This window comes from Schistocerca piceifrons, chromosome 7 (assembly GCF_021461385.2).
Source record: "Schistocerca piceifrons isolate TAMUIC-IGC-003096 chromosome 7, iqSchPice1.1, whole genome shotgun sequence".
Lineage (NCBI taxonomy): Eukaryota > Metazoa > Arthropoda > Insecta > Orthoptera > Acrididae > Schistocerca > Schistocerca piceifrons.
Genome location: NC_060144.1, coordinates 322336622 through 322356365, shown reverse-complemented (window position 1 = coordinate 322356365; position 19744 = coordinate 322336622). Strand labels below are relative to the sequence as shown.

Sequence of the window (19744 nt, the reverse complement as noted above, 5' to 3'; positions counted from 1 at the left end):
AAAAAGTGGTAATACTATGAAGAAATATTGACAGATAGTATATTTGTACAAGTAGCAAATAATGCAAAAGAAATAATTATTGGATGTAGACTCTTATGTGTACATTCATAATTTATTTTGAAAAGGGTAGATTCTACTCATCATATAGCAGAGATGCTGAGTCGCAGATAGGCACAACAAAAAGCCTGTCAGAATGTCAGCTTTTGGTCAACAAGATCTTCGTCAAAAATAGACAACAGAGGTCATACTGGCCCAGTCTAACCTCAGCAGCCAGAGACAATAGTGGTCGTGTGCGTGTGTGTGTGTGTGTGTGTGTGTGTGTGTGTGTGTGTGTGTTTTTTTTTTTTTTTTCTTTATTTTCAACGAAGGCTTTGTTGGCTGAAAGCTCACTTTCTGTTAGTCTTTTTGTTGTGCCTATCTGCGACTCAGCATCTCCGCTATATGATGAGCAGCAACTATCCTTTTCATCATATCATCACATTCCACCCTGGATTCTCCTCTTTTTCATCATTTATTTGTAATCGATAATGATAGAACACTATTAGGAAGAGAAAATATTCATTTGTTCATATTTTCTGTGAATTAGCAGTGGATAAACAATATATTCTGAAAAAGTTAATTGATTCTTAAACTTTAGTGCATTACAGTGTAGCATATCACTTTGCTGATGTTATGTGTTGCACAACCATCTGATGAGCCGACAAATATGAACCATGGACCTTGCCACTGGTGGGAAGGCTTGCGTCCCTTAGCAATGCAGATAGCTGTACTGTAGGTGCAACCACAATGGAGGGGTATCTCCTGAGAGGTGATGCAAATGTGTGGTTCCTGAAGAGGGATAGCAGCCTTTTCTGTAGTTGCAGGGGGAACAGTCTGGATGATTGACTGATATGACCTTGTAACATTAACCAAAATAGCTTTGCTGTGCTGGTACTGAAAACAACGGGAAACTCTAGCTGTAATTTTTCCAAGGGCATGCAGCTTTACTGTATGGTTAAATGATGATGGTGTTCTCGTTATCAGGAGAAACAAAACTGGCATTCTACGGATCGGAGCATGGAATGTCAGATTCCTTAATCAAGCAGGTAGGTCAGAAAATCTGAAAAGGGAAATGGATAGGTTAAAATTAGATTTCGTGCGAATTAATGAAGTTCGGTGGCAGGAGGAGCAAGACTTCTGGTCAGGTGAATACAGGGTTATAAATACAAAATCAAATAGAAGTAATGCAGGAGTAGTTTAACAATGGGGAAAAAAAAAATAGGAGCACGGATAAGATACTATGAACAGCATAGTGAACGCATTACTGTAGCTAAGGTAGACACAAAGCCCATGCATACCACAAGTTTATATGCCAATTAGCTCCGCAGACAATGAAGAGTTTGAAGAAATGTATGATGAGATAAAAGAAATTATTCACACAGTGAAGGGAGATGAAAATTTAATAGCCATGGACGACTGGAATTCGATAGTAGGAAAAGGAAGAGAAGGAAAAGTAGAAGGTAAGGAATGAAAGAGGAAGCTGTCTGGTAGAATTTTGCACAGAGCATTAACTTTATCACAGCTAACACTTGGTTTAAGAATCATGAAAGAAGGTTGTATACGTGGAAGAAGCCTGGAGACACTGGAATGTTTCAGATAGATTACATAATGGTAAGACAGAGATTTAGGAACCAGGTTTTAAATCATACTACATTTCCAGAAGCAGATGTGGATTCTGACCACAAGCTATAGGTTATGAACTGTAGATTGAAACTGAAGAAACTGCAAGAAGGTGGGAATTTAAGGAGATGGGAGCTGGATAAACTAAAAGAATCAGATGTTGTAGAGTGTTTCAGAGAGAGCATTGTGGAACAATTGACAAGAACAGGGGACAGAAATATAGTAGAAGGAGAATGGGTAGACTTGAGAGATGAAATAGTGAAGGCAGTGGAGAATCAAGTAGGTAAAAAGATGAGGATTAGTAGAAATCCTTGGGTAACAGAACAGATATTGAATTTAACTGATGAAAGGAGAAAATACAAAAATGCATTAAATGAAGCAGGCAAAAAGGAACACAACCACCTCAAAAATGAGATTGACAGGAAGTGTAAAATGGCTAAGCAGGGGTAGCTTGAGGACAAATCTAGGATTTAGAGGCATATATCACTAGGGGGTAAGATAGATACTGCCAACAGTAAAATTAAAGAGACCTTTGGAGAAAAGAGAACCACTGGTATGAATATCAAGAGTTCAGATGGAAAACCAGTTCTAGGCAAAGAAGGGAAAGCAGAAAGGTGGAAGGAGTACGTAGAGGGTCTATACAAGGGCGTGTACTTGAGGGCAATATTATGGAAATGGAAGAGGATGTAGGTGAAGATGAAATGGGAGATATGATACTGCATGAAGAATTTGACAGAGCACTGAAAGAAAGTCGAAACAAAGCCCCGGGAGTCGACAACATTCCTTTAGAGCTACTGATAGCCTTGGGAAAGCCAGCTGTACCGTCTGGTGAGCAAGATGTATGAGACAGGCGAAATACCCTCAGACTTCAAGAAGAATATACAAATTCCAACCCCAAAGAAAGCAGGTGTAGACAGCTGTGAAAATTACCGAACTATCAATTTAGTAAAAATACTGACATGAATTCTTTACAGACAAATGGAAACAACTGGTAGAAACCAACCTTGGGGACGACCAGTTTGGATTCTGTATAAATGTTGGAACACGTGAGGGAATACTGATCCTATGACTTATCTTAGAAGATTGATTAAGGAAAGGCAAACCTTCGTTTCTAGCATTTGTAGACTTAGAGAAAGCTTTTGACAATGTTGACTGGAATACTCTCTTTCAAATTCTGAAGGTGGCAGGGGTCAAATACAGGGAGTGAAAGGCTATTTAGAATTTGTACAGAAACCAGATGGCAGTTATAAGAGTCAAGGGGCATGAAAGGGAAGCAGTGGTTGGAAAGGGAATGAGGTAGGGTTGTAGCCTATCCTCGATGTTATTCAATCTATACATTGAGAAAGCAGTAAAGGAATCAAAAGAAAAAATTGGAATATGAATTAAAATCCATGGAGAAGGAATAAAAACCTTTAGGTCTGCTAATGACATTGTAATTCTGTCAGAGACAGCAAAGTACCTGGAAAAGCAGTTGAACGGAATGGACAGTGTCTTGAAAGGAGGATATAAGATGAACATCAACAAATGCAAAACGAGGATAATGGAATATAGTCTAACTAAATCAGGTGATGCTGAGGGAATTATATTAGGAAGTGAGACCCTTAAAGTAGCAGATGTGTTTTGCTATTTGGGGAGCAAAATAACTGATGATAGTTCAAGTAGGGATGGTATAAACTGCAGACTGGTAATGGCAAGAAAAGCATTTCTGAAGAAGAGAAATTTGCCAACATTGAGTATAGAATTAAGTGTCAGGAAATTTTTTCTCAAGGTATTTGTATGGTGTGTAGCCATGTATGGATGTGAAACGTGGATGATAAATAGTTTAGACAAGAAGAGAATAGAAGCTTTCGAAATGTGGTGCTACAGAAGAGTGTTGAAAGATGAGATGGGTAGACCATGTAACTAATGAGGAAGTACTGAATAGAATTGGGGAGAAGAGGAATTAGTTGCACAACTTGTCTAGAAGAAGGGAACGGTTGGTAGGACATGTTCTGAGGCATCAAGGGATCACCAATTTAGTACTGGAGGGCAGTGCGGAGGGTAAAAATCATATAGAGGGGGACCAAGAGACAAATACATTAAGCAGATTCAGAAGGATGTAGGGTGCAGCAGTTACTTGGAAATGAAGAAGTTTGTACAGGATAGAGTAGCACAGAGAGCTGCATCAAACCAGTATCTGGACTGAAGACAACAACAAAGTTGCACCAAACCAGTATCTGGACTGAAGACAACAACAAAGTTCATTTAAGCAATGAACTGGTACAGCCTGTTGTTTGGAAGTTTGTTTTCTTTATGTGGATGTGTTCTGGAGTGGACAGCCACAGTGTATCTACCAGCTGGGACAATAATAGCAGTCTTATTATGTTCACAATAATTGCAGCTTGCACGATTTGTTCCACAGAGTCAGGTCCTGCCTTGGAGATATGTGTGACCTGTGGAAGAATGATGGCTGTGACAACCACAATGATATCACAGGATCAAGGGAGAAATTGTTATCTGTGATACTCAAATGGAATCTGTTAAATTGTACAGGCTTTTTTGGATATAACCCATATTAATATATTTGTGATTTTCCAAGTAATAAGCAATCTTTGATATGCACAGTCATTGTAAATGAGAGTTTAATATACAGCACCTCATTTCCGAGAGGTGTTGCATTTATTTCAAGAATCTGGACACTGGATTGTACTCTTAACATCCAGGAATAACTGCAGTACTTTCAGAAACCCAAGTCTGACAGAGAGATATTGGGGAGTGCGAAGAAATAGCATAGTGACAAAATGAATAATATGCAACCATAACTCCAGAGTTAGCTTTACATCACTACTTAATATCATGAAATTAGCAATGGAACTTAACAGCTTTCAAATTGTAACTAACTTTGGAATTCATAAGAACAAAATTACTGACATTTGATTTTGTAGGATATATATCTTCTACTCAAATGAAAATTATTTCCATTAGTGATATGCAACACATTTCCCATTTATTATACTTGGCCTCCCTGTTTTGAGTAAGCAATTATCTTACGTAGCATCAGTGTTATACTTACAGGATATATGTCACTAAATCAATCAAGAATTTTTGACAATGGTACCAAGTATAAATGGCTATTTTTATCTGTAACTACTGCAACAACAAAAAATTTATTAAAACTTACCACTATCAGTACCATCAGAGTCACCAAAATACCACGATTGCCTCACATTATTTTTTGAAGGTGAAAATCGAGTCATCTTCAAAGATGTTGATTCAGCTGACAAATGCAACAACACAGTTACATGTTTGCTTAATTTACCAGCTGGCTTTAGTTTTAATACTGGTTTCAATGTATTGCCACACCATGTATGGAACATCACTTCCTCAAGTAAATCACTCTCTTGTAAATATGAAGCCAAGTATGCAAGGTACAAGGCACGTTTCTGATGATACCTCTGGTTCAAGTAATCAGTTTTTAGGAAGCATGCCTACACTTGCAAAACAAGAGAAATGTCATAATTAGTAACAGTTAACTAAAAACACAAAAAAATGTATAGTAACAGAAATTAAATCAGAAGAATGACTCCTGCTGCACAACATGCAACAAGTGTGTAGATGCAAGATTCAAAGAAAACAAAAAATGTTGGAAATGAAGGCTCAAATGGCTCTAACCACTATGGGGCTTAACATCTGAGGTCATCAGTCCCCGAGACTTAGAACTACTTAAACCTAACTAAACTAAGGACATCACACACATCCATGCCCGAGGCAGGAGTCGAACCTGCAACTGTAGCAGCAGTGTGGTTCTGGAGTGAAGCACCTAGAACTGCTCGGCCACAGCGGCTGGCTTGGAAATGAAGAAATCTAAAAAGTTAATATTATTTGCTATTCAGCATATACCACAGTGTAACAACTAGCAAACTGTAGTACACTGAAACCAACTTGATCTTTTGGAAGAAAATGTTAAATCATTGGCAGATAAAACCACACATAAAGAATGCAACTGTGAGACCATCATAAAAATGATGAATTACAAAACAGGGAAGTGTTAATAAAAATAAATAGTACGTAGAAAACTTTAAAAGTATCAGATCATAACTTAAACTCCACTTATACTTTCCTTAACTGTATTCTTCATTTTACAAAAGTCATGATTAAATCACACATCAATTATAATAGCTGTGCCATTGGTTCCCATGAAGCAGCAACAGCAATAATGAGTGTTGTCTATCCTGACGCAGATCTTCTTCAGATCTATCACTGGAGCAGAACTGTATTTGTACACACTAGAAGTTCTACTTGTAAATGGGCAGAAAAATGTATAAAAGACAGTAGTTGTTCAATCCAAAATTAAGCATTAACATGTAGATTTTACCCTTTCACTGCTCAAGTTGACTTGTCATGCTTACCACTCCCCAGATGCTAATGACATGTTTAAACACAGCCCTGGGTTTTCCTTAAGCGCTATCGATGTGTTTACACATCCCGTTCCGTCAACTCTCTCAATACTGCAAATGAATTGCTTCTACATCTCAGTGAAAAAACAGTTTCGAGTATTTACTGTACAACATATGTGCCTCACTGCATGCTATCATTTGTGGGAAACCTCGTTTTGATATCTCAAAGTGTTTATGAAATATGAAAATTGTTATGACCACAATTCCCAATGCGCAGGGATGGAATTGGGCATGCGGCATAAAGCCATCCGCCAGATATAACAACCAATAGCTCAAAAACAAAACGAGGTCTCATCCTGCTCTCAATTTTAAATAAAGTTTCAACATCTTATCTATATTTCATACACAGAAACGTAGGAGCCAAAAGCCAACCATATGCAAAGCAAATGCAATGATTTTTACCTCTGTAAATTCTTTAAAATTTCGTGCAGTGCCTTATGTAATTTAATGGTGCACAATAACTGTGGCAAATAGCAAAAGAAATTAAATCCTTTATCAAGCAAAGGTATCAGACAGTAAAATGTGCAAAAATCAATATTCTTCAGCAAACAGTTTTCTTAAAATCAGATGTGTATTTTGTAGCAGCTGGAACACTTGTCTCTCAGCACAGGTTGCACTGTTAGGGTACATGTATGTTGCAGCTTCACCGTTGGCAATTCGCTGCTCGCTGCTGGCACATTACACCTCACTGCCCGCCAGGAGCCTTGTCGAATTTATGCTGCAGCCTCACTGCTCCCACGGGTAATTACAATGCAGCTACTCACACAGCTAGCAGAGTGCTTGTGGAAGCAAATGCAGCACTGCTGGAGTAACCTTGGAGCAGCCAATCATGGCTCAAGTTCCAGTAGATACAGCAATGGTTGCAGTGCAAAACACAAATCACCTTGATATCATGGTCTGGTGAAGATTGGATCAAGTGGTGCAGTGAGCAGCAATTGTGCGGGTTAAATGGGCTGGTAAGACACAGTGGATGTGAGACATCATCGCTGGGTCACACCACTGAGCATCACGGTGGTGGAATAAATGCACCCTTATGCGAGCAATAAGGTAACATCAAAGCTGCACACAGTACAGAATACGGAGAGCATCTATGTAGCAATCAAGAGTTAACTAAAGAACAAAACAATCCATCTTGTTATCCCACCAGTTCAGGATGATTTAATTGTTTACAGCATCAATTTCCTTTTCTTTACACAAAGGGGTATAAGTTCAAAAACAAGTAAAAGCGAGACAAAGAATAGTAATATCTTTATGTTAGCGAAAGTATGTATGTCTATTAAGAATTCTTTAGACAGTATGACTCTGTACATTTGCGGGTTAACATGCACAAATATATAGAGCCTCTGAGCAGAAGGAAATAAGTGATTTGTCCCTCTAATCCCCCAGTTTCCTAAGTCCCTCTCATCCCCCAGTTTTCTAATATAAACAAAAAAGGTTTACATCCATATACACTCTTCTGAATAGACTCAGATAGCTCAGGTTCCTGGTATCACTGTTGTCTTTCCTGTTGCTTTTGCTATCACATTATTGACATTGCATTAGCAATATCATTATTATTATTATTATTATTATTATTAGTTCAAAGAGGTATTCCTAGCATTATTCAGGCTTGTTAATGCATTTGTAGTGAAAATTTGCTTCGCAATGGTATTACTTGTCTAAATAAAATGCCTTATTTCAAGTGCATTAAGAGTGACTACAATTAGTCAAAAGACTCAAGATAGTTTGTATGTGCAGAAAGGGTGATGACAGCTCACAACAAGAGGAAACAACATTTTGCTGTTGCCAATGTTTGCATCAGTATGTCATTGAGGCAAAATTCTGAATTCAGTCTACATCAATTTCGATGATCCTAATGCTCTCAGACACTTTTTTTCCCCCTCTCTGATAGATTCAGGCCCAGAAAGACTTTGAAAATTTTTGTCAATTCTGACAATGAAGATCTGACATATGTGCAAGGATGAACTTCTAGTTCAACAGAAATTGATACTGAAACAGAAGATACTGGGAATACTAAGTTCAGAAATAACCAATCAGGTGGTAAAAGGTTATCCCCGCTACAACCCTCGCTCAACCTAAAAAAAATGGTTGGTCATGTGACAGGAAAATCACAAAAGAGAAAAATAAACAGAAAGCAGTGGAAAACAAGAGTCACACAAGCAGTACTTGGAAATGAATGAACACAAACCCAAGTGTGAGGAACGTTTTGCAGGAAATGAAAGGGGAAGGACTGAAGCATCCTGGTAGATTGAACTGTGTGTGCTAGACTAGAATGCAGACCCGGAGCCTATGCCTTTCATGGGCAACTGTTCAACCAACTGAGCTGCCCAGGCATGGCTCACAAACTGCTCTCACAAGTTTACTTTAGACACGTCTCTTTCCTATGAGTATGGGTTGTGAGTTGTGCTCAAATAATTCGAATGGTCGAGTAACTGCCTGTGAAAGACAAACATTCTGAGCTCAAATCCAATTCTGGCACACAATTTTAACCTGCCAGAATGTCTCAAACTGGTGCAGGATCCATTTCCAAGTGAAAATTCATTTTGGAGAGGAGAAGAACTTTTTTTGAGGATTTTGGGTTACTTGAAATTATTCTAAACACACTCATGCCTCAAACTTTATCACAACTGCAAAAAATCAGGCAGCAAAGAAAAAAAGTTGAAGATATAACAAGCAGAAAATGAGATTATTAAACCATCTATGAGTCAATGGGCAATTACTCACCATTTCTACAGCATGGACTCCTGACATTAGTAAAATGTTTATAACCACTGTTGTTACAAAAACATAAGCTTCATTCTCCAGTATTATTGATGGTGATGGCGGTGACAACACAGGGCACATTCGCTTAGAAACCAACTCACTGATTCAAAAGTCAAGTGAGTCAGGCAGCCACACATCTGATACCAACATATGGAAGCCACTATATGAGAACACCTTCATCAAAATGTACCTCAAGTTTCACTCCAAGTTATCAGTTATCACAAATATATGGAGAGTACACCCGCATAGAAGAGTAGCCTTTAAGTTTAAGTGTGTACATGAATGTTTCACAAGTTTAACATTTTTATCAAGAAACCACACTTGTTATGAGCTTTATGAGCAAATTTTCCATGTTTTAGAATAATTGAACTTGGAGCTTCAGAATGATTTAACTGTTTATCTAGAATTGGCTGATGTGGCATACAACACAACAACCATGCATACAGGAAGTCCTTTAACTGTTAAAACTAAAGTAGCTATCACTTTTGACATGCTGTAGTGCCTGCCTGCCACTTTGCTAGAATACATTTCATAATTTAATATGGCTGCAAACTGTCAGCAGTGTCTGTTCCTTCAGACATGCTTGCAGGTCTCACAATTAAAGCTTTCAGCCATTGGCCTTCATCAACAACACACACACACACACACACCACACACACACACACACACACACACACACACACACGTGCGCACGCACGCACGCACGCAAATGCAACTCAGACGCATGACTGCAGCCTCAGGCAACTGAAAGCACACTACGAGCAGCAGGACCAGTGCATGATCGGAATGGTGACTGGGTGGGGGTAAGGAGGAGACTGGGGTGGGGAGTAGGAGGGATAGTATGGTGGGGGGTCGCGGACAGTGAAGTGCTGCAGGTTAGACGGAGGGCAGGGGAGATGTGGAGAGGGGGGTAGCAGAAAAGGAGAGAAATAGAAAGACTGGGTGTGGTGGTGGAATGACGGATGTGTAGTGCTGGAATGGGATCAGGGAAGGGGCTGATGGGTGAGGACAGTGACTAACAAAAGTTGAGGCCAGGAGGGTTACGGGAACGTAGGATGTATTGCAGTGAAAGTTTCCGTCAGTGCAATTCAGAAAAGCTGGCATTGGTTGATAGGATCCATATGGCACAGGCTGTGAAGCACTCATTGAAATGAAGGATATCATGTTTGGCAGTGTGTTCAGCAACAGGGTGGTCCATTTGTTCCTTGGCCACAGTTTGTGGGTGGCCATTCATGCAAACAGACAGCTTGTTGGTTGTCATGCCTACATTGAATGCAGCATAGTGGTTGCAGCTTAGCTTGTAGACAGCATGACTGGTTTCACAGGTAGCCTGTGATGGGATACATAATGTTAGTGACCGGACTGGAGTAGGTGGTGGTGGGAGGATGTATGGGACAGGTGTTGCATCTAGATCTATTACAGGGGTATGAGCCATGAGGTAAGGGATTGGGAGCAGCGGTTGTGTAAGGATATACAAGTATACTGTGTAGGTTTGGTGGATGGCGGAATATCACTGTGGGATGGATGGAAAGAATAGTAGGCAAGACATTTCTCATTTCAAGGCAGGCCGAGAAGTAATCGAAACCCTGGCGGAGAATGTAATTCATTTGCTCCAGTCCTGGGTGGTACTGAGTTACGAGGGGAATGCTCCTCTGTGGCTGGATGGTGGGACTTTGGGAGGTAGTGGAAAGATAAGGAACGGGAGATTTATTTTCGTACAGGTGCGACGACCGTGTGTGGCTAGGCTGTATGGAAGGGACTTCTTGGTATGGAACGGGTGGCAGCTGTCGAAGTAGAGGTATTGCTGGTGGTGTCCGGCTTTTGAATCCATTTCATCCTTTTTGGAAAATTTTGACACTTATTGGGTGTACTTCTGCAAAATTTTTTGGATGTAATTCTACATTATTTATGTAATTTTTCGCATTTTTCCACCACCATGGATCCTTTCTCCTTCCATCTGCATCAATACAGAAAAGTTTCCTTATCCCTAGCCAGATCCCAGTCCCACATTCTGTTCCTGCATTGTTGCTTGGCTCGTGGTATCTCCCCCCCCCCCCCCCCCTAATTCCCTTACCATCAAATTACCCACCTCTGGCTGCCACCCCTCCTTTCACAATGACCTCCACCTGTTCAGATTCTGCCAATCCTTAGCCCCCACCAACATAGACCTGCAAAAGCATATCAACCAAGCCCAAACCTCCATGCAGTACCTTCTCCCCAACCACAAAATTCTCCTGCTACACAATCCCCAATTCCTGGAACCATTAACAAACATGGCTGTAAGTTGCCACAACTACCATCAGAAACATACGAGTCACAACTGAAGGAACTCAACTATGTTCAAAATGTTTCCATTGGCATATTTTCTAGGAGGTGAATAATATGCTACGTAGTGTGAAGGACTTTTATAATACTACTACAGCGCAGAACAGAGAAAATGACAACTCTATACAAATTACTAAATCAATGTCATCCACCACATTTTTCTGTCTGCATGTCAACATTAATATCAGTAAGTGTTACAGGCATTTTGATATGGTTTTCACTAACAGATACACCAATTCCTGATGAAGGTTTGTGAATGTAATTTGTAATTACAGCAATCATGAGTGTGTAATATATGTATTGTTACCTGTTCCATATTTAATAGGCATTAGGAGTGACATCTAATGGCAATGATGGAAACTAAGAGCTGGTCGGCTGTAGATGAAGTGGTGTCTCATGGGGAAAGCAGTTGAGGAATCAACTGCTGTGAGTGAGGAGTACAGCAAAGCTTGAACAGAATCTACACATATTATAAATTAAAGTATCTCATCACTTGTTTCTGTTTGTACGTGAAAGCTAATCACAGTAATTACTATAGGTATTTTGATATTGTTTTCACTAATGGATGGACAGATTCAAAATGAAGATTTGTGTATATATTTTATTATTGCTATGCCAGACAAGTCTTTGGCTGTAAATACTTAGTGCTACCACATGAAGCCAGAACAGGTCACTAGTCTACTTTTTTTTCCTTCTTTTTTTTTTGCCTGATGAAAATTGTGGATAATAGATTTACATCTCTCTGCCCAAAGAAGCATAAATTTGGTTTACAAGATACAAGAGTGAAACTTGTGACAGACAAATTCATGAAGAAGAGTTTAAAGTTGCACTGAGGCAAAATGTGACACAGAAAAGTTCCTCAACAAAGCAGAATTTATTCTGGGTGAAACAGCTTTATTTTGAAAAAATTTCTGGCATCACACTTATCCATAGACGACCAATGCGTGAAGCACAGAAACGCCAAACAGAAACAGCAGCCACATTAGCTTTCAAGCACTTGCTCTTTTTCTAGCAAAAGTACACACTTTCACACATACATAACCACACAGACACCCAAATACACACTTCCTGTGGAGTGTGTGTGTGTGTGTGTGTGTGTGTGTGTGTGTGTGTGTGTGTGTGTGTGAATGTGTGTACTTTTGCTAGAAAAAGAGCAAGTGCTTCAACAGCTATTGTAGGTACTGTTCCTGTTAACGTGTTTTTGTGCTCCACGCACTGGTCCACTACAGGTAAGTGGTTGCCTTCCCTCATTTTATGTATTGCTCCACTCAGGAATTTGTTGCAGCTAAACATTTATTTATATTAGCGAAAAACTTATACTTGGTCTCAAGAAAACTAAAATCTATGTTCTCCTCTGTTTGGATGGCATTCTCATTTTCCATTGATTTCGACCAAAAAATTGAATAAGAAATCAAAGACATATTTGGGAAAGAAAAAAATTCCTTTCAGGCTTTCTTGGTGAATTTCACTGATGAATTATTCTCATGGCAATAACATCCTGAAGCAATGTTTCACTGAGTTTCAATGAGATTCATCATCTTGAGATTTCAACTGAAGATGATGAGTAGGAAATGTGTTCAATTGTCACTTCAAGATTACTCTGATATTCTGAGAATATTTCATTGCAAATAAAAATTCTTTTAAAAATTATCCTTTTTTTCTCCTCAATAATTTCCTCTACTGTAACCCTCTCTTTAGGGTCTGCAACATTTACTAAACACAAATAAACTTTGTTTAACAACAGATTAAACTTGTCTTCAAAAAAGAAAACAAAATAATTGCTCTTGGACAAAAATATATGCAATTTTTCCTGACTGATATGCAATAGTTCCTGACTGAATATACATGGTGTATATGTGGACAAGAAAAAAATTCCTGATTTCGTGGTTAAAAATACACTTTTTCCTGGGTGAAGATACACCTTTCCCCATGTGAGAATACACTAGATCTGGAGTGAGAGTACATTTTTCCTGTGTTAAGTGGAAATATACTTTCCCTTAGAGCTGTCAAATTTGTCAATCCTTTGAATGGTATGGGTTTTATAAACTGGCATAGAAGTTCCTGGCACTTTAGGAAACAAAACCCAGCATAGTTCATGTCACATGATCTCATCAGCCAACAATAGCAGATATTCAAAGAGTAGGACAAGTTATGTAGTCTGCCAAGCAAGTTAAGTAGTGCAAATACGCAAACGAGAAAAGTTAATGGTTTAAAGTAATATACATACAGTACAGCTACATGAAAAGTTAAGCTTTCACATAAAATGTCGGCCATCAAAAAATTTTTCGCTGTCGTTTTTTTTTTTTTTTTTTTTTTTTTTTTTTTTTTTTTTTTTTTTTTTTTTTTTCGAAGTCCTAATAGCACAGTTTAAATCCCAGCAGCTGTATATTTGTGATAAGCACGATCATAAATTTTACTACTGTGCACTGAATATTTTGTGGGTTACCTGGCTAAATACATGTTCTGTCAAGCCCTCTGCCTTTTCTATAGAAAACCCAATTACATGTGAAATTGCTGAACTCACCTTGCCTTTTTTTCTTTCTTTTTTTTTTTAAGGATAATTATACTTTTTGCCATCATTATTGCATAATTTGTAATCTATGAAAGAAATACAATAAATACAGGGTGTCCAGAAAAGGACTCCCTGATTTCAAAATTAAATATCTCGAAAACAAAGATCAATAGAGGAATGCAGTAAACGGTATGTTTATGTGAAAGCTGTAAGAAGTTTATACAGCAGTTTGAAATAATAGTTACAAAAGTTGCTAACAGATGGCGCTGGACGCTGTACAGCTCATATCAGCATACATAAGTGACATAATCATATGAAAACAATCTTTGCAAACAATCACATCACAATGTTTTCAAAATGTTCACCATTGGCACTACAGAGGTGGCGCAAATGAAGAATGAAATTCGCAATCACATTTCGTAGTGTCTCAACCGAAATGGGTTCACATGCCACAGAGATAGCCGATTCAAGCTCGTCCAGTGTGGCGGGATGCTTCGGGTAGACCATGTCTTTCACTGTGCCCCACAAAAAAAAGTCACAGGGAGTCAAATCCGGCGAATATGGAGGTCAATCCATGCCTGCGCCAGTAAATTTGGGATATTCCAAAGCAATGACTCGATTCCTGAAGTATTCCTCAAGAAAGCGAAACACTTGTTCGGTCCGATGTGGTCGGGCTCCATCTTGCATAAACCATTCAGTACCTGGTTGATCCTCTAACGCTTGCTGTGTGGCGACAAATTGTTCCAAAATTGCAACGTAACGTGCACCAGTGACCGTTCCTCGAATGAGAAAAGGGCCAATAATGCCTCTGCTGCATACTGCAGCCCACACAGTAACTTTAGGAGAATACAGGGGTTTCGCTTCACACCAATATGGCTTTTCGGAACCCCAAAATCACCAGTTCTGCTTATTCACGTATCCATGCAGGTGGAAGTGTGCCTCATCTGTAAACCAGATGCAGCCAACATCTAATCCTTCACTATCAATCATTGTGAGCATCTGATTAGCAAAGGCAGCCCTTTGTTGCACAGCTTGTACGGGTATGGCCTGGTGCGTTTGAATTTTGAATGGAAACACGTGTAGGCTCTTTCTCAGTATTTTCTGCGTGCTGGAACACTTCAAACAAGTCTCAGACACAATTCTACAGACGGATGACATTGGATTTCGCTGAATAATTCCAGAAACTGTGGCGATATTTTCAGGCGTAACTGCAGTTTGCTTGCGGCCAACATACCCCACTAGATCATCAGTTACGCTGCCTGTTCGTTGAAATTTTGCGAAGAGCATACAAACGGTTTTCGCATCGGGTCCTTTTGGAACATTAAATCGTGCTTGAAAACTTCGCCTTGTTGCCGTAGGACTCTCTTCTAACCTGTGGTACTCTAGCACCAGAAAAACGCGTTGTTCAATGGAGTACATGGTTTTAATCTCTTCCTTCGGTACGCTAACCTCCTTTCACGTTTCAATAGTGGAACTGATCACTCTGGGCTTCGGATCACTATTTATACTAGGCATTACGTATGGCGATTACAGCACCATCTGTTAGCAGCTTTTGTAACTATTATTTCAAACTGCTGTATAAACTTCTTACAGCTTTCACAATAAACATACCGTTTACTGCATTCCTCTATCGATCTTTGTTTTCGAGATATTTAATTTTGAAATCAGGGAGTCCTTTTCTGGACACCCTGTATTAAAAACTGATCTTGAAGTTTGATCTTTCTTAGTGTGTGTTACCCTTTGAGATATATCTAACACAAATATGGCAGTAAAATTTCAAATAATGGTTTAAATGGCTTGTCTTCTGGGCCCGAAATTTTTCTAAGTGGCTGGTCCTCAAAGTGTTAAGTTTTGAATGAGAGTCAAACATTCTGTGATATAAGAAATTCATTACATATACTCACATGTAACATCACTCATCTTGCGTAAAAGGAAATTTAATTTGAAAGTGACACTTTTAAATTCGCCATTCGAAATATTTTTCCGTGGCCGGTTTGAAATATTCACGCTTGTGACGTCACACTCATTGAAAGTTATTCACTGTTACAAAATACCGCATATTTTTTGTCCTAAAACCTTTCACACATTTTGTGGTTGGCAGATGCTTGTGGGTGCAATGTGTTTTGTTGTCGTAAATGATGCATTTTCTTTGCAACTAACATTTTATTTTGGTGTTATTCTCTTTTTTCTGTTTTATTGCTGCAGTATTATTCTGTGACAGTGGGCTAAAGTAAAATTCTTCATTATATTATCAGTTCTTAGCAGTCAAAATTACAACAATTTTACTGAAAACTTCCTGGAGTTCTAAAAATTCCTGAGTTTTACTTGCATTTTTCCCAGATGCAAGAATTCCCATGTTTTCCCCAGATTTCCCGTTGTTCTGGGGTGTATACACCCTGATAAAAGTCCAAGCATTACTACTTCTTTATGCACGTTTACTGAACTACATAAATAAGAATTTCCACTTGAGTCTTGCAGTGTTGGAAACGACACACTCATCAGATCAAATACTGAACAACACAACTCTAAATCAAGTCCAGGTAACCAGTAGTGGCAGTTGTTGTGCAGTTGTACAGTTGTAAAGGCAAAGGTATGACAGCAAATGTGAGTAAGGCAGCCACTAGCTGGCCTTATGCTTGCCCGCTACGAAAGTTTATGTGAGCAGACTGCAACATCATCAGCTTTCTTGCAGCAGGCACTCTTGCTATACTAAATTCCGAGTTACCCATTTTCCAACAGAGAGTTGAATGAAAATATCAACATCATGTTTATTCCTAACACCACTACATTATGCACCCCATACACCAGGAGGCTTTTGACACATTTAAAGTCTAAAGTTTTCTCAAATTCCATTGCAGAACAAGGTGCTGATGACTTTACTACCAAATCGTTCTGGTGATTGTTTAAGATTAAGATGGTAACTGATGCAAATGGAGATGAATGATATAGTGAAGAAGAGTGGTCCACTATCATTCCAAAATGTATGAATGATAATATGGAGTAAAACACTGTCTGATGCTGCACCAGTTCCAGGTAATGAATGGGAAAGTTCCAGCATTATTCCACCCAGAGATAGCAGGCATAGTGCAATAAATTAGTTTCACTGATGTTGATGAAAGAGATACAAATGTAGTTCTCAGCTCTCGTCCCACAGGATAAAGCAAGAAGAATCTGATGGTTGTTCTAGTGGATAATAAGGAAAAAAACATCATCTGATTTTTAGATACTACAGTGACAATTATTGAAGGCAACAAAGAGAAACAATAAAGAGAAGAGAGCAGTTGAGTATGTTCAAATATGTTACGAAGGCCTGCATGATTAATTTTGATTGTAAATGTGGTATCTCTTGAAAATAGCCTCAGAAACTGAATTAAGCATATAATCTACATCTGATGTAGATGATGCAGAAGCTATATTAGTTGTGAAACTGAACTTTTATTGCAAAATAATTTAATTGAATAGATACAAAATCAACTCACCATGCGGCATCAGAACACACACACAAAAGAAAGTTATAATTAGGCAAGCTTTTGGAGCCAGTGGCTCCTGCTTCAGGCATAAGGGTTGAAGGGGAACGAAGCGGGGTGAGAAAAAGGACTTGAGAGGTCTAGGAAAAGGGATAGATTTTGGTAAAATCACCCAGGACCCCAAGTCAGGGGAGACTTACCTGATGGGATGATAATATGTCTAAATTATTGCCCACTACACCTCGAATAGCCTTTTGTCGCCCTCCCAATGTCCGCAATATTCTTGTCAGATCCTATGCTCCTTCTGCACCCACCTCGCTACCCTATGGCCTAAGCCCTGAGACTAAAAGACTTGCCCTATGCACCATCCTTTCACCACCTATATCAGCCCTGTAACTGGTCTTTCCTTCTGAATCATCAACAGACACATAATAGATAATGTGACCTGTTGATGACTCAACACTTCTGCCTTTTTGTAAGTGGTCTCCTTTATTCTTAAACTAAGAACTTAATTGTAAGGATACAAATATTTTATTTAACCAATAAGCTAAATAATTACAAGAAAATTGTGATTTTGTACCATCATAATGAAAAAAACATTTGTTTATAACAAAATACCATAACATACATCATTTTCTCTGTCCTGTGCTGTGAAACTGGGAAACATCAATTGAACGGTTTATCCTTTCCTCTATGTGACAGTAATTGCTTCTCACACAGTACGTTCTATTCAGTTGACATCTGATGTCAGAAAAGCAAACAATTTTGTTTGATAGGAAATATTAGACTTAATCTCATTATATCACACAATGGAAACTCCAGGTTGGAATATCAACAATAATAGGAAAAGGAAAGACTGCTAGCCACTGTAAAGATGACACATCACGTTGCAGACAGGCATATCGAAAAGACTGTTACACATTTAGCTTTCAGCCAAAGGCCTCGCCAGAAAGAAGAAACACACATTCGGACAAGCAATGACACCTCAAGCACACATTCACATGAACAAGGACACATTCACACGAGCAAGGACACCTCAAGCACACTTCACTGCCACATCTGGCAGGTCAGGCCGAAATGTAGCTGTCATCATATTCTTCCCAGGTGTGCAGCCGGATCAAAACGTCATCTTGACACAATATTTCAGCGGTCCAACTGGCCGCCATCTTCAGGTGAGAGTGCTGGTACATGATCTCGCCGGAACTGCGGCGAGATCATGTACCAGCACTCTCACCTGAAGATGGCGGCCAGTTGGACCGCTGAAATACTGTGTCAAGATGACGTTACAACCCGGCTGCACACCTGAGAAGAATATTATCAATTATTACGCCGGGAAAGTCTTTGGAGTCACATGCAGTTTTCACGTTGAGCTGTAATCTGGAGTGCGGCAGGAAAGGGGGGGGGGGGATATCAGGGTACAGGTGAAGGCAGAAGAGAGTGCTGTCTGGCAGAGCATGCAGCAACTATACAGAGGCACAACAAGACTGCCAGGCACAGTATTGGAGGGTTGTTGGATAAAAAGGTGTGGGGGGTGGGGGTTAATTATCCCGGCCTCAACCTAAGGTAACCTACTGTGTCACACCCTCCACCCAACAGGCTCCATCCCCTCTGCCCCTCTGTCCTATCATTCCTTCCTATTCACATCCCCTAACCCTCATTGTGTGCCACACTCCGCCAATGCACCTGCTTATTTTTCCCCTTATCTGCTCCTCCCCTTTACCACTCCCTGCCTCCTCCCCCCCCCCCCCCCCCCCACCTCCCTGCTCCACAGCCTCCCAACACTGTGCCTGACAGTCTTCTCAAGCCTCCATCAAGTTTCTGCATGCTCCATCAGACAGTGCTCTACTCCCCCCAGCCCTCCCCCTCCCCCCCTGCCCCACTCCAGACTGCATTCCAATACGAGCTGCCAGAGAGGGTAATCATTGTCATGCCTGTCTGCAATTCAACATGTCATCTTTATGGTGAGTAGCAAACTTTCCTTTTCCTCATACCATTAACCTCATTATATGAGTGACAAACCTGTTAACACTGGATAATTATTTGTGTGCCATCAGTGCCACATTAGTACATTTCATTGAAAAAATAAGTACAATGAACCAACAACAACTGCAAAATGATCTTTAGTTACTAATGATTATCAAGAAGGATATATTATGGCAGACTCACATTTGATGGAAAATCAGTGGGACAGAATGTCAACATCAGATATTTATGCATTACATTTATCCCAATTTCAACAGTCACTGTCAATTTAACAAAGCAGTAACTTCATGTATTTTTTATGAAACTGGTATGACACTGGCATCTATAGGTGGTACGTTACACTCCTGCCATGTCCAGACCTTTTTTAGAAAAGAGTTGTGGAACAAACAAGTGTCCTACAATCTTTTATCAATAAAAATGCATCCGTTTGAATTATATTATTTCCGACATGCAAATATTTAGTAGGCGCAGAAAAAATAGTCTTGGTTATTTTTTCTGTATCTAAAGATCTATTACAGTTGCAGTACCAGTGCTACTGTGGTAGTTTTGGAGTGGAGTGATTTTAATTGCAAATATTTTGTTATTTGTTTCTGCATGAT

The 19744-nt window shown here is 39.4% G+C and overlaps 1 protein-coding gene across 1 annotated transcript in view; it reads right to left on the bottom strand.

Annotated features, from left to right (window-relative positions):
* Positions 1 to 19744, bottom strand: part of LOC124805161 (nucleolar protein 6) — a 137413-nt gene that overhangs the window by 67539 nt on the left and 50130 nt on the right. The window contains exon 6 of the mRNA XM_047265641.1: positions 4820 to 5126. Coding sequence (XP_047121597.1) covers positions 4820 to 5126 — 307 coding nt within the window. The remainder of the gene's footprint in view (positions 1 to 4819; positions 5127 to 19744) is intronic.